At 46.3% G+C, this 12,578-nt stretch overlaps 1 protein-coding gene across 1 annotated transcript in view; it reads right to left on the bottom strand.

Annotated features, from left to right (window-relative positions):
• LOC140187440 (uncharacterized) overlaps positions 1-12,578 on the bottom strand; it is a 217,492-nt gene that overhangs the window by 197,248 nt on the left and 7,666 nt on the right. The window contains exon 2 of the mRNA XM_072242765.1: positions 2,746-2,866. Coding sequence (XP_072098866.1) covers positions 2,746-2,866 — 121 coding nt within the window. The remainder of the gene's footprint in view (positions 1-2,745; positions 2,867-12,578) is intronic.

The following is a 12,578-nucleotide window of genomic DNA, read 5'->3' as shown; positions in this document are numbered from 1 at the left end:
TAGTATCCTCAGTTCGAAAACAATTAAAACATGTTATTAGAAGGAAAGGTGATGTAACACAATGGTAAACATGCCTCTGTCCCAACTTTTGTTGAGTGTGTTGCAGCCATCAAATTCTAAATTTGTGTGTGTTTACAAAATACAATTAAGTTGGTCAGTAAAACTATTGAAAATCTTTTCCTTGTACTTTTGTCAGTTAAATAAAGGTTCATGTGAATTAACATATCACAGATTTTTGTTTTTATTGTATTTTGGAAAATATCCCAACTTTTCTGGAAATGGGGTTTGTATTTCCAGAACAGTGAGGAGCCTTTCCTATCAACAAATAACCACCCAATGAACAAAACTTGGTTCAAGAGGAAATTGTGAAATGGTCGTAGTGAGGAAGTGACTTGCTCATGACTGGTCTATTCCCCTTCTAAAAAGTCTGCATTTTGTATCTGTTGTCTTCTCTATTCCCGGTCAGACGATCAATCCTCATTGGAGCAGAAAAGTGGATTCAACCAGTGGAAAACACCTGAAAGGATTAGTGTTCATGAAAATGCCAATAATCATTGGGAACGCTTCACACAGTGGAAAGAAATGGAAACAGAGGAGTTATTGACGCAGTATTTCAGTCACAGATTGAGAAGGAAAAGCAGAAGTGGCATGATATCTTGATGAGAATCCTTCACTGCATAAAATTCCTTGTGACTCAGAACCTGGCTTTGCAAGGACACAGGGAATCACTTCAGCTAGACAATCACCCCAATATGGGAAATTTCCTTGGCTCACTGAAACTACTGGTCATCTTTGACCCTGTCATAAAAGAACACCTCACTCATTTGGAAAGTCATCCTGGATCCACGTCTTATCTTTCACCGGGTGTCCAGAACGAATTCATCCACATGATGGCATCCACTGTTTGCCAGAGTTTACTGAGAAGCATTCATAAAGCCAAGTACTATGGTCTCATGTTCCACTCAACTCCTGATCAGGCACACCGTGAGCAGATGTCAGAAGTAGTGAGGTATGTGGAAGTTGATTTTGAGAGGAAAACAGTCCATGTTAGAGAATCCTTCCTTGGTTTTATCCAGATAAGCCAAAAGGATGCTGAGAGTTTGGTTGAAGACACCTTGAAACAGCTAGGGAAGGACGAAATGGAGCTACAAGATTGTCGATCACAGTGCTATGACAACGCTGCTGTGATGGCTGGACACAGAAGTGGTGTTTATCAAAGAATAAGTGAGAAAAACAACCTGGCAGTGTTTGTGAAATGCGACAATCACTCACTCAACTTGGTGGGTGTCACGTTTTTTGGAACCATCAAAGCTCTCTACGTGTTTTTCTCTCGTTCAACACAGCATTGGGAAAAACTCAAAAACACTGTGCCTGTGGTCTAAGTCAGAGTCCGAAACCAGATGGAGTGCAAGGACAGAAGCAGTGAAGCCCATCAACAAGTACCTTGAGGAAATACTTCAAGTTCTCCAGGACATGATAGACAATGAAAACAAGACCAGTGAAACAAGAAGTGCTGTACAACCGCATGTTGAGTTACGATGTTCTGATTTTGCTAGGATTTTGGAACAAAGTACTCATTCGCATTGACCGTATTCAAAAGAGGCTGCAGTATCCTAGCATGAACTTCCATGATGCTGCCCTGGATTTGAAAGCCATCCGAGATCATTTTTATGATGAAAGAGAAGTATTAGTCAATGAGTCACTCAAAGAAGGAGTCGGTCTCTGTCAAGAATGGAATATTGAAGTTGAAAGACGTCAGAGACGAAAGAAACAAATGGCTGATGAGAGCTCGAGAGACGCTGGGTTCACAGCTAAGGAGGAAATGGAAAGAGTCATGAAGGGAATACTCGACCATCTTCACAGAAAAATGGATGAAAGGTTCACTCCTTTGCACAATACTGATGCCAAGTTTGGGTTCCTTCTCGATGTCGAGGGACTGTGTTACAGCGCCAACAGTAACGACCTAAAGAAGAAGTGCGAACATTTGGGTGAATTGTACAGCTCTGATGTTGATGGACAGCAGCTATATGAAGAAATGTTGGATTGCAGAATGTTGCTATCAAGGTGGGTCAACATGAAAATATCAAGACCAGAACAGCTTCTTGAATTTATTGTTCAGTATGGAGATGAGAGCGTCTTCCCCAGTCTTCGCATTGCTATTCAGATAGTGCTAACCATAGCAGTTTCCATCACCAGCTGTGAGAGATCATTCAGCAAGTTAAAACTAATACTTTCATATTTGAGAGCCTCCATGGGTTAAGGCAGACTCTGTGATCTTGCTCTGCTGAGTGTAGAAAGAGAAGAAACTGAAAAAAACTGACTTTGATCACATCATAGACCAGTTTGCATCAGTGAAAGCAAGGAAGGTGCAGTTATAATTTGTTAATTAAAAGATTAACGAGCTTGACTTGTATTTTTGAGCTGATATTATGGTAAAGTTATCTAAAAGATGGGTGTCAGATGTTTGGACAGGGGTGCAATTTCAGTGCTTGCCATAGGCGCTATTTTCCGTAGATACGCCCCTGGGTCACTCACAGTTTGGCACCTAACCTACCCTACCAAATCCCACTCTTCCTCATCCCTGCCCACTCCATTCTGCCCCATCTCAACCCTCCTGGACACAGAACTGGCACTCCATCCAACCTACCAATGCTGGATCGGAACGCCACAACCCACTCCCCCGCCCCAATGCCCTACCCCGAGCGCGGTTTGGGGTTCCCCTGCAATCCCGAGCCATTCTCTTACACCGCCGAGGATGCGGATCCAACCTGACGCTTCGCCATTGCAGCCTGCCACTGGAACGCGGCCTGGGCGCTCGACCCGTAGCGGACAATCCCCGGCACCAAGAACACAGTCTTGCCGTTACCTGGCAACAGACGCGCTTCGTCGGCAACTCCCGTGAAGCATGATGGGAAGAGGCTCCGGGTTCAGGGACGCAATACGTTGAATTGACTTTCTTTCTTACATCCTTCACATACATGAGGAGTAAAATATTCCTGGATTTCAGTGCTTTAAAAGGGATAGAGAGGGGGAAAAGGGGAGGAGGGTGACATTACTGGTCAGGGATACTATTACAGCTACAGAAAGGGTGGGTAATGTGCAGGATCCTCTTTTGAGTCAATATGGGTGGAAGTCAGGAACAGGAAGGGAGCAGTTACTCTACTGGGGGTATTCTATAGGCCCCCTGGTAGCGGCAGAGATATAGAGGAGCAGATCGGGAGGCAGATGTTGGAAAGGTGCAAAAATAAAAGGGTTGTTATCATGGGTGACTTTAGCTTCCCTAATGCTGATTGGCACCTGATTAGTTCCAATGGTTTAGACGGGGCAGAGTTTGTTAAGTGTGTCCAGGACCGATTCCTGTAACAGTATGTTGACAGGCCGACTGGGAGATTGCCATACTAGATCTAGTATTAGATAACAAAGCAGGTCACGTCACAGATCTCTGTGGGTGAGCATCTGGGGGACAGTGACCACAGCTCCCTGGCCTTTAGCATTATCATGGAAAAAGATAGAATCAAAGAGGACAGGAAGATGTTTAATTGGGGAAGGGCAAATTATGAGGTTATAAGGCTAGAACTTGCGGGTGTGAATTGAAATGATGTTTTTGCAGGCAAACATACTATGGACATATGGTCGATGTTTAGGGACCTCTTGCAGGATGTTAGGGATAAATTTGTCCTGGTGAGGAAGATAAAGAATGGTAGGGTGAAGGAACCATGGGTGACAAGTGAGGTGGAGAATCTAGTCAGGTGGAAGAAGGCAGCATACATGAGGTTTAGGAAGCAAGGATCAGATGGGTCTATTGAGGAATATAGGGTAGCAAGAAAGGGGCTGAGGAGGGCAAGAAGGGGCCATGAGAAGGCCTTGGCGAGTAGGGTAAAGGAAAACCCCAAGACATTCTTCAATTATGTGAAGAACAAAAGGATTGCAGGAGTTGAGATAGGACTGATTAGAGATAAAGGTGGGAAGATGTGCCTGGAGGCTGTGGAAGTGAGCGAGGTCCTCAATGAATACTTCTCTTCGGTATTCACCAATGAGAGGGAACTTGATGATGGTGAGGACAATATGAATGAGGTTGATGTTCTGGAGCATGTTGATATTAAGGGAGAGGAGGTGTTGGAGTTGTTAAAATACATTAGGACGGATAAGTCCCCAGGGCCTGACGGAATATTCCTCAGGCTGCTCCACGAGGCGAGAGAAGAGATTGCTGAGCCTCTGGCTAGGATCTTTATGTTCTCGTTGTCCACGGGAATGGTACCGGAGGATTGGAGGGAGGCGAATGTTGTCCCCTTGTTCAAAAAAGGTAGTAGGGATAGTCCAGGTAATTATAGACCAGTGAGCCTTACATCTGTGGTGAGAATGCTGTTGGAAAAGATTCTTAGAGATAAGATCTATGGGCATTTAGAGAATCATGTTCTGATCAGGGACAGTCAGAATAGCTTTGTAAAGGGCAGATCGTGTCTAACAAGCCTGATAGAGTTCTTTGAGGAGGTGACCAGGCATATAGAAGAGGTTAGTGCAGTGGATGTAATCTACATGGATTTTAGTAAGGCATTTGACAAGGTTCCAGACGGTAGGCTTATTCAGAAAGTCAGAAGGCATGGGATCCAGGGGAGTTTGGCCAGGTGGATTCAGAATTGACTTGCCTGCAGAAAGCAGAGGGTCATGGTGGAGGGAGTACCATTCGCATTGGAGGGTTGTGACTAGTCGTGTCCCACAAGGTTCGGTTTTGGGACTTCTACTTTTCATGATTTTTATTAATGACCTGGAAGTGGGGGTTGACGGGTGGGTTGGCAAGTTTGCTGACGACACATAGGTTGGTGGTGTTGTAGATAGTGTAGAGGATTGTTGAAGATTGCAGAGAGACATTGATAGGATGCAGAAGTGGGCTAAGAAGTGGCAGATGGAGTTCAACCCGGAGAAGTGTGAGGTGGTACACTTTGGAAGGACAAACTCCAAGGCAGACTACAAAGTAAATGGCAGGATACTTGGAAGTGTGGAGGAGCACAGGGATCTGGGGGTACATTTCCACAGATCCCTGAAAGTTGCCTCACAGGTAGATTGGGTATTTAAGAAAGCTTATGGAGTGTTAGCTTTCATAAGTCGAGGGATCGAGTTTAAGGGTTGCGGGGTAATGATGCAGCTCTATAAAACTCTGGTTAGGCCACACTTGGAGTACTGTGTCCAGTTCTGGTCGCCTCCCTATAGGAAGGATGTGGAAGCATTGGAAAGGGTACAGAGGAGATTTACCAGGATGCTGCCTGGTTTAGAGAGTATGCATTATGATCAGGGATTAAGGGAGCTAGGACTTTACTCTTTGGAGAGAAGGAGGATGAGAGGAGACATGATAGAGGTATACAAGATATTAAGAGGAATAGATAGAGTGGACAGCCAGTGCCTCTTCCCCAGGGCACCATTGTTCAATACAAGAGGACATGGCTTTAAGGTAAGGGGTGGAAAGTTCAAGGGGGATATTAGAGGAAGGTTTTTTTACTCAGAGAGTGGTTGGTGCGTGGAATGCACTGCCTGAGTCAGTGGTGGATGCAGATACACTTGTGAAATTTAAGAGACTACTAGACAAGTACATGGCCTGTACTGTGCTGTACTGTTCTCTGTTCTATGTTTATTCAACAAAATGAGACCCCACAGGCATCACATTGAGACCCCTTTCATAAAAGCCTGCTTGACCCAATGCTACATGACATTTTATGTTTTAAAGATCAAGCGACAATTCCATATTTACAATGCATCCACAATGCTTCCTTTGAACTACACACAATCTTCACACCCCCTGCTTCAAAACCACACCAGAAACACCTAAATGCATTTCAATCAGCATTGTCTGGTCTTCCCATGAACTGTGATTCGTGGCTTTTAGGAACCCATTATTCAGAGTTGCAGCTGCACTTTAAATTTAATCTACAGTCTATATTCAGAATGGAAGACTGGTGTCTTAAGTTAGGTGCCAAAGTTATTTGCTACATGTCCTAACCCCAAAAATGCTCTATTAGTCCCACCTCTTGGCCATCCTGGACAAAAAGAAATCGTACCAGGAAAGGTCGACCTTAAGGAGGATCTACTCAAATAGGGCAGCAAAAATGCCCTGCCTTGGGATCCCCCTAATTACTTTATGTGCATCTACATTTACCCTATCACCTCTAATGGCTACCTACAAGGTGCTAAGCAGATAGGTTGGTTTGGAAATTCAACAACAGTCTTTAAAAATTGCAGATTCATTCGAATGCCTGTTCCCTCATTCCTTGCTGGCCAATTGCAGTTTAATCACATTCTTTGTCTTTACCCCTTCATTCTCTGGTTGCTAAAACTCTCCCTTTCCTGGCAGCCAGCAAGGTAAATGCATCAGGCTCACGGACACTCTCATCAACGTATGGGAAGGGGTTGAGGTAGTCTCTATTTGAATGACTGCAAGGATCTCTCCCCAGTGGCACCCCCTTTCAAACTATCCAGTCAGTCGCTGGCCCAGCTCATTTGTATTCACTCCCCATTCAGGCTGGGATGACTGCCTTCAGATGTCATGTGCAATTTCTTTCCTTTCTCAGTCTGCCATGCCATCAAAGTTGTGGAACTTGATGTCTCTGCTGTAACTTGGATCCCTTCTCATCTACCTTTCCTAATATCTTTTCTATTCCATGCTATACAACTAATCATCTACCTTCAGCAACCAGCCTTCATTATACTGTACCATTACCATTGCACTTTAACAAGCTATTCTTGGCTTTTTGTCACGCTTTCTCAGTATCCTCTGACTTCGCATTTGCTTTGGGGTCTGCTTCCATTAACTGTTCTCAGGTCTGGTGTGGCCGGCTAGTGTTCATCTCTTGGGTTCTCTGTAATTGCACAGTTACTGGGTACACTTGATCCCCGGTTCTGTCTGTGGGAGCAACAAGAAGGTGACTCATATAGGTTAACCTGAGTCCAGTGTTTCCACTGGCTGCCTCACTGGGTCTGCACACAGACACAAGTGCCATTTGTTAAAAGTAGCATCTGTGGTCCTGTCCATCTGGGAGCAAACCCTGCCTTTTCAGGCAGAACCCTCACCATGACTTAGTCATCTGGCTTGGAAGAACCATCTCCTTTCCCTCCAACTCTCTCTGATCGGCAATGTGCTGCTGTTGTTTTGTTCAGTCCTTCAACACTTTACCCTGTTTACAGTGGTCCTTCACATCTCCATGTCATCTTATTAAATTGGCAGTTGTAATTTCCTCCTGTACATTTGTACTTTCTGTTGCTTCTTGTTCTTCCGCTGCCCTCCTCACACTGATGTCTGCCCACTCATTCCCTTTCTGCTCCTTACTGTCCCCTTTCTGGTGAGCCTTCACTGTAATTACCTTGTGCAGCTACACTCCTCTAACAGCTCCCGACTATGCTCGGCCTCTCTCCTTGGGACCTCCTGTCATGATTCCTGCACATCGCCCTGTCTCTCCTCCCTGCTTGGGACTGCTGTCCCTCTGGGGACCGTGTTAGCTGCTTTGCAGGTCACACATGTTCACTGTCCCTGTCTTGCCCATTTTATTTCTCCTTTTCCTGAGCCTATGATGGCACCTGCTTTATTCAGTGTGTCTATCCGCAGGATAGTACCTTCGTTGTTTGGACACACCCAGGAACCTACAGGAAGCTGCACTCCCTCAGTCTGAAGTACCTGGAGCTAACTTCTCTCTGCCCTCAGTGTTTCACTTCCTGCACTAGTAATCTACATAGCTTCTTCATCTGGGGGCAAGGGTAGATCAATTATCGATACTGATAATCCCTTGTCCGCTAGCATGTCACATTGCTGGCCCCCTAATAAACCTCATGGATGACCACCACTGGCAATAGAGGCTGCCGTCAGCTGTTCAGCTCTGTAATCTGGTCAGCAGCCAAATCAGAAAGAGAGGGGGCTGTTCTGGGTTCAGCCAGCTTTGGTGAGTGATTCTGACACTTTGCTCTTTTTTCAGGACACTGCCTCCATCCATAGCCCGAGAAGCTGCAGCTGTAACAACCATCTCCTTTGCACTCACACATCTATTCCAGCAGTCCCTTGCTACATGCCCCAGCTGTTGGCACACAAAGCAAGTTCTCTGTGATGTCACACCAGGCACGTTCACTACAGCCAATTTATGACTTCCCCTCCCGCTCCCCAGATCTATCTCCCTGGCCCATGATATTTCCCTACCCCTCCTCTCTCCCTCCGCCTTCCCTCCCCCTCCTCGGGTCTATCTCCCTGGCCCATGATATTTCCCTCCCCCTCCTTGGGTCTATCTCCTGGCCCATGATATTTCCCTCCCCCTCCTTGGGTCTATCTCCTGGCCCATGATATTTCCCTACCCCTCCTTGGGTCTATCTCCCTGGCCCATGATATTTCCCTCCCCCTCCTTGGGTCTATCTCCTGGCCCATGATATTTCCCTACCCCTCCTCTCCCCCTCCCCCTCCTCAGGTCTACGTCCCTGGCCCATGATATTTCCCTGCCCCTCCTTGGGTCTATCTCCCTGGCCCATGATATTTCCCTACCCCTCCTCTCCCCCTCCCCTCCCCCTCCTCCTCCTCGGGTCTATCTCCCTGGCCTATGACATTTCCCTCCCTCTCCTCTCCCCTCCCCTCGGGTCTATCTCCCTGGCTCATGATATTTCCCTACCCCTCTTTTCCCCCTTCTCCTTCCCTCCCCCTCCTCGAGTCTATCTCCTGGCCCATGATATTTCCCTCCCCCTCCTCGAGTCTATCTCCCTGGCCCATGATATTTCCCTCCCCCTCCTTGGGTCTATCTCCTGGCCCATGATATTTCCCTACCCCTCCTTGGGTCTATCTCCCTGGCCCATGATATTTCCCTCCCCCTCCTTGGGTCTATCTCCTGGCCCATGATATTTCCCTACCCCTCCTCTCCCCCTCCCCCTCCTCAGGTCTACGTCCCTGGCCCATGATATTTCCCTGCCCCTCCTTGGGTCTATCTCCCTGGCCCATGATATTTCCCTACCCCTCCTCTCCCCCTCCCCTCCCCCTCCTCCTCCTCGGGTCTATCTCCCTGGCCTATGACATTTCCCTCCCCCTCCTCTCCCCTCCCCTCGGGTCTATCTCCCTGGCTCATGATATTTCCCTACCCCTCTTTTCCCCCTTCTCCTTCCCTCCCCCTCCTCGGGTCTATCTCCCTGGCCCATGATATTTCCCTCCCACTCTCCTCCCACTCCTCAGGTCTATCTCCCTGGCCCATGATATTTCCCTCCCACTCTCCTCCCACTCCTCAGGTCTATCTCCCTGGCCCATTATATTTTCACTGACTAAGTCGATCCCGCCACTATCCCCAATTCTAAAACTTCCTGCTGGGTTGAGCTCAGGCCTTCCGTCAGCATTTTCAGAGTCATCCCTCCCTGGATTATCCAACCCTGAATACTCCTCATATGCTAGATATTAATGTTCTGCATATTGCATGGCTAGCTCTTCAGCTCTCTGAACCACTAACATAATCATTGCCCAGTTAATCTCATCTCCCCCCAGCCGCTGTATGACTTCCACTTTATGGTGAAATCTCTCTTCATCGCTGGCATTCCTGGTAGTTGCCCATGTACCATCCATACTGTCCCACATATCCTTCAGGCACTCAACTTTTAACAACACGTGTATCTTTGGGGTGCATCCAGTGAATTTCAACCATTTCCTCGAGCTTGCACCAGAATTCTGCATTCTCACAGGTGAACTTAAGTGAGGGCAGCTCTGCCAGAACTCTCTGCTTCTCCCCGTGGGAGAAGGATAGTTGAAATCAGTGTCAAGGGCTCCCGCGGGTCATCAGGGTTCTCGATCTGACTTTGCTTGACCTCAATAAGTGTTATCCTGGCAGAAAATCTGGATATACCCTCTCACTCAAATATCTCCACACTAATTCCCACACTATGCAAAACATAAATGACAGATACAAGTTAGACAGTACACAATTAAAACCACAGAGTATGTACTCTGAAATCTGCCAATTATGTGCATCCGAACTCATGATGCCTGTTGTATTCCTTTGCATCTGTTACACCAAGAAACACACACTCGCAAACGCGTATGCTAAAATACAGTTCCCGGATCAAGTAAACAAGCCCCCACTGAACCTTCAGTAACCACCCTTCACAACTGGTGACCCGATCTCACCAAATTAGTACACAAAGTTTAGTGTCCTTCATAAACACACATGTGCACACACACAGAATTTTTATATATACCAGTTCAGCACTCGGCCATCATTGTGATACCTAGCAATCCTGTGACCACCAACACGAGCAAGTCCAAGTGTGAGTGCTAATTTTAAAAATACTCACCCACTTAGATTACTGAGATCATTGGCCACACAATGGGTCGCAAAGGCATGCCCCCCAAATGTTGTCGTGTGAATGAAGTCAGAATCAGAATCAGGTTTATTATCACCGGTATGTGACACAAAATTTGTTAACTTAGCAGCAGCAGTTCAATGCAATACATAATATAGAAGACAAAAAAATAAGTAAGTCAATCAATTATAGTAAATGTATATTGAATGGATTTAAAAAAAAACAGAAATACCATATATTAAAAAAAAGTGAGGTAGTGTCCAAGGGTTCAATGTCCATTTAGGAATCAGGTGGTGGAGGGGAAGAAGCTGTTCCTGAATCGCTGAGTGTGTGCCTTCAGGCTTCTGTACCTCCTGCCTGATGGTAACAGTGAGAAAAGGGCATGTCCTGGGTGCTGGAGGTCCTTAATAATGGACACTGCCTTTCTGAGACACCACTCCCTGAAGATATCCTGGGTACTTTGTAGGCTAGTACCCAAGATGGAGCTAACTAGATTTACAACCCTCTGCAACTTCTTTGGGTGATGTGCAGTAGCCCCCCCCCCCCGCCCACCATACCAGATAGTGATGCAGCCTGTCAGAATGCTCTCCACAGTACATCTATAGAAGTTTTTTGAGTGTATTTGTTGACATGCCAAATCTCCTCAAACTCCTAATGAAGTGTAGCTGCTGTCTTGCCTTCTTTATAACTAAATCGATATGTTGGGACCAGGTTAGATCCTCAGAGATCTTGACACCCAGGAGCCAGTGTCTATCAGCACAACCAGACAGCATTGTTATAGCAGCTGGGGACTTCAATCATACCAACTTGAAGTCTGTTTTACTTAAATTCCATCAGTATGTGAACTTCTCGACAAGGGAAAAGAACACCTTGGATCAAATCTACTGCAATCTTCCTCATGCATATAAAGCCAGCCCTCTGCCACATTTGGGACTCTCAGACCATCTGTCTCTGTCCCTGACCCTGACATATAAACCACTCAGCTGTAGACAAAGACCATATATGAAGACAGTCAAAGTATGGACTAAGGAGGCTACCTCTGCCTTATAAGACTGCTTCGATAACACAGACTGGGAAGTTTTTGATGAAGGAGGAGATCTGGAAGGGCACACATCAGCTGTTCTTTCATATATAAACTTTTGTGCTGAGAATGTCATGGACACAAAGTCTGTTAAGGTGTTCCCCAACCTAAAACCTTGGTTCAATAGCATGGTGAGGATCTTGCTAAGAACACAGGATGCTGCTTTTAAATCTGGGGATCGACAGGCCTACGGGCAGGCAAGAAGAGCCCTGAAAAGCGGCATCAGAGAGGCCAAGTGCAGGTAGAAACAGCGTATAGAGGAGCACTTTACCAATAACAACTCCAGATGTATGTGGCAGGGGATAAAGACTCTTACTGGCTACAAGGACAGCTATACAGTCACAAACTCCTCTGATAGGACACTGCCAGACACTCTGAACCAGTTCTTTTCTTGCTTTGACAGTCAGAATGGAGAAGTTGGCATCCAGTCAGCACTAACAGAGAAGGATGACCCGATACTATTACACCAACACCAGGTCAGATCCGCCCTGCGCAGAGTCAATGCGAGGAAAGCAGCTGGCCCAGATGGAGTCACCGGAAGGATTCTTAACGACTGCGCAGATCAACTAGCGGGAGTATTTACTACCATCTTCAACCTCTCGCTACTACAGTCTGTGGTCCCCACCTGCCTTAAGTCAGCCACAATAATACCCATACCCAAAAGTACAGTGAACTGCCTTAATGACTATCGCCCAGTTGCTCTAACTCCTATCATCATGAAATGTTTTGAGAGATTCATACTGTCTTGTACTAAGTCTGCCATACCTGCTGACCTTGATAAATACCAGTTTGCGTATCGTGCAAACAGATGGACAGAGGATGCAGTCATCACAGCTCTCCACACAGCCCTTACAAACCTGGATCAGGATAACACCTATGTAAGAATGCTGTTTGTGGGCTACAGCTCAGCTTTTAATACAGTCATCCCCTACAAACTGGTGCAGAAATTGAGCAACCTGGGCCTTGGCAGTTCACTGTGCTCATGGATACTGGATTTTCTGATTAACAGACCCCAAAGTGTCAGGATGGGAGAACACACATCATCTGCTCTCATCCTGAACACCGGTACACCACAGGAGTGTGTTCTCAGCCCCATTCTCTATTCTCTTTTCACCCATGACTGCTCTACCATTCACTCCACCAACACCATTGACAAGTTTGCTGACGATACCACCCTAATGGTATCATATCAGACTGT

Source organism: Mobula birostris, chromosome 24 (genome assembly GCF_030028105.1).
Source record: "Mobula birostris isolate sMobBir1 chromosome 24, sMobBir1.hap1, whole genome shotgun sequence".
NCBI classification, from domain to species: domain Eukaryota; kingdom Metazoa; phylum Chordata; class Chondrichthyes; order Myliobatiformes; family Myliobatidae; genus Mobula; species Mobula birostris.
Note: the sequence above shows the minus strand (reverse complement) of the source record. Positions and strands in the feature narration are given on the sequence as shown.